Here is a 3,083-nt window from a genome sequence, read left to right on the forward strand (position 1 = left end):
ACACATTATATAGGCTACACTAACGTAACGTTTAGTAGGTTCGTTTAATTATTATACATGATGTACGTTTTTTTTAGTGGGGGGGGGGGTGTTTAATGAAAGTGTTTCAAAACGCGACATTAAGTTCTTGACGACCTAATTCATAGACTGTTTGTATACCCCATGTAATGAATGAAGAAACTGGAGAAATCCCGTCAGTACCCCTAGTGGCCACAACACTAGAGCTATCCGTCAGTACCCATAGTGGCCACAACACTGGAGCTGTGAAATCTATGCACTTTAAAAGCAAAATAACTTCTTGACACGTCCGGAATCATTCCTAGTTAATGAAACCATATTTGACAGGTCCAAATGTAAAAGTCTAGGAGGAGTTAAAGGACAAAAAACTTCTCTCAACTTATAGTAGGATGCTTAAAACACAACAATCTTACAATAATATTATTTGAGCTTCTTTTAAAATTATCATGTACAATAAAAAAAAAAACTGTCAATAAATATCACAGTGGTAAATGGTTGATATGCAACCACTGACAATCATTTTATTTTCTTGTCAACGTATACATGACTGTCTATGTGAAGAAGACTATATCAACCATTGACAATCCTTTTATTTTCTTGTCTACATATGCATGACTGTATATCAAGCATTTACAATCCTTTTATTGTCTATGTATATGCATGACTATGTATACAGAAGACTATGTCCTTCTTTAACGGACCTGTCTACAAATGAATGACTGTATAACTGTATATCAAGAATTGACAATCCTTTTATTGTTTATGTATATGCATGACTATGCATACCGAAGACTATGTCCTTCTTTAAATGACATATATTACCTCATCTATGTATGTCTATTGGCAGAAGTTTATCTCCTTCATTGAATGACCTGCATTATCTTGTCTGTATAAATATATATATATATCTGTGTGCAGAAGTTTGTATCCATCATTGTCTATCCTGTATTATCTCGTCTATATAAATATATGCATGTCTGTATGCAGAAGTTTGTATCCATCATTGACTATCCTGTATTATCTCGTCTATATAAATATATGCATGTCTGTATGCAGAAGTTTGTACCCTTCATTGACTGTCCTTGTATTACCTGGTCTCTATATGCATGTATGTGTGCATATTTTCGATAACCCTTTACTTACTTGGCTATCTGTACTTTAAATACTTCACATCATATAATTTTATATACTCTACCATATAGTAGAAAAAGAAAATCCTCGACATCTACTCTATAAGTTTAATATACTAATAGATTTGAATGGCAGTTCATAGGAAACGTATCACAAGGTTTAGTCACCAGTTTATAATGTATCCACCAAACCTCTCCCATCGTCTAGAGATAACGTTTTTTAAAACTACACCGCCACTATGGATAAAGATGCTATTTTTGTTCTGTTGCTATTGGCTAAATTAACCTTCACTGAGGTAGAGATACTCGTTTCTTTGTTTTGCTCCCAGTGGCACAGCGGTATGTCTGCAGGCTTACAACGCTAGAAAACAGGTTTCGATACCAGTGGTGGGAAGAGCACAGATAGGCTGTTGTGCAGCTTTGTGCTTAACTAAAAAACAGCAACAACAACAGTTTTTTTGTAATGGTGTGATTTTCTAAAGTAAACTAAACTGTAATGCTATTATTTGTCAAAGCTTAACGCCATTAAGTGAAATAGGCTAATGATGTTATTTGTCAAAGCTTAGCGCCATTAAGTGAAATAGGCTAATGATGTTATTTGTCAAGGCTTAGCGCCATTAAGTGAAATAGGCTAATGATGTTATTTGTCAAGGCTTAGCGCCATTAAGTGAAATAGGCTAATGATGTTATTTGTCAAAGCTTAGCGCCATTAAGTGAAATAGGCTAATGATGTTATTTGCTAAATTTAGCGCTACTGAATGAAAGAAGCACATTTTTATCTTTATTTTTCATAATTATTTGCTAAACTTTGGAACCACTGAGTGAAAGAGGCGACTGTGAAAAAACTTTGTCGCTTTCTGAAAAATTCATCTATTACAATTTAATATAATAATCGTATGTTTACTATACTATAGAAGTGAAATATTTCAAATTGTAAATACTAAATAATTATATTATAGAAGGCTTTACTGTAAAGACTTTAGTAAATAATTATTCTAATAAAATATTAAGTTTTTAGTATTCATTCATAATTCTTTTTATTTTGTTGTCTATATTCATAGGAATTTATTTGTTCTAATTGAATATCTTCTATTTACAGGCCCTAGACTTCGATCGTGATGGCCTGACAAAGATGAAAAAGGCTGTCAAGGCTATTTACAACAGTGGGAACGGTAAGTTGGCAGTTAGCGCCCTCTAGTGAAGCTAAGCTCACTCAACACTTTATTGTCGAAAAAGGCGATTTATTTATATTTTTCCTATTTAGTGTTTTCGTTAAATAGTTTTTCAATCACATTAGTGTGGGATTTTACTTTCACACAGTCAATCTAGTTTAGTGTAGGTAGAGCTGGGTGACCTAATATATTAATCGATTTATCAAAATTACAATTAAATCGATTATTCTAAGTTAGTGTTTCCGAATATTACTTCTTTCAGTTATTACGCGATTATATCGATTGTCACGAAAATAATCAAGTGATCGAAGTTAGTGTTTCCGATAATTACTGTTCTTGATTATTTCATTAGTCGAAAACAATCACCTATTCAAAATGAGGTTTCCAGAAATAATTGAAATATTGCCACCAAACTTACTCGACTTGGAATTGTTATGGCAGACCTGTTAAAGCTAACTGACGTTGTCATTAATGTTTAACTGCTGGATATGGAAGGAAACTGCCTGGCCTTTTCTCTCTTTTTTTTTCTTGTTGGTGAATTGCCAACTCTCTGGCAGCACCCAATGCCAAAGCTTTTTGGTAGTGGTGTTGAACTGATGAGTAGAGTAAAGGCAACTGGCTGGCACCAACCACAGCCAACTTACCATGGTTGGAGGAACAGTGTATTTCTTGTTGGTGAATTGCCAACTCTCTGGCAGCACCCAATGCCAAAGCTTTTTGGTAGTGGTGTTGAACTGATGAGTAGAGTAAAGGCAACTGGCTG

At 34.1% G+C, this 3,083-nt stretch overlaps 1 protein-coding gene across 1 annotated transcript in view; it reads left to right on the plus strand.

Annotated features, from left to right (window-relative positions):
- The first annotated feature begins 2,249 nt into the window (after positions 1–2,249).
- Positions 2,250–3,083, plus strand: part of LOC111084227 (arfGAP with SH3 domain, ANK repeat and PH domain-containing protein-like) — a 3,101-nt gene continuing 2,267 nt past the window's right edge. The window contains exon 1 of the mRNA XM_022380996.1: positions 2,250–2,320. Within this exon, the coding sequence (XP_022236704.1) occupies positions 2,281–2,320 (40 nt within the window). The 5' untranslated portion in view covers positions 2,250–2,280. The remainder of the gene's footprint in view (positions 2,321–3,083) is intronic.

The sequence above is a fragment of the Limulus polyphemus genome, unplaced genomic scaffold (assembly GCF_000517525.1).
Source record: "Limulus polyphemus unplaced genomic scaffold, Limulus_polyphemus-2.1.2 Scaffold14914, whole genome shotgun sequence".
Taxonomy (NCBI): domain Eukaryota; kingdom Metazoa; phylum Arthropoda; class Merostomata; order Xiphosura; family Limulidae; genus Limulus; species Limulus polyphemus.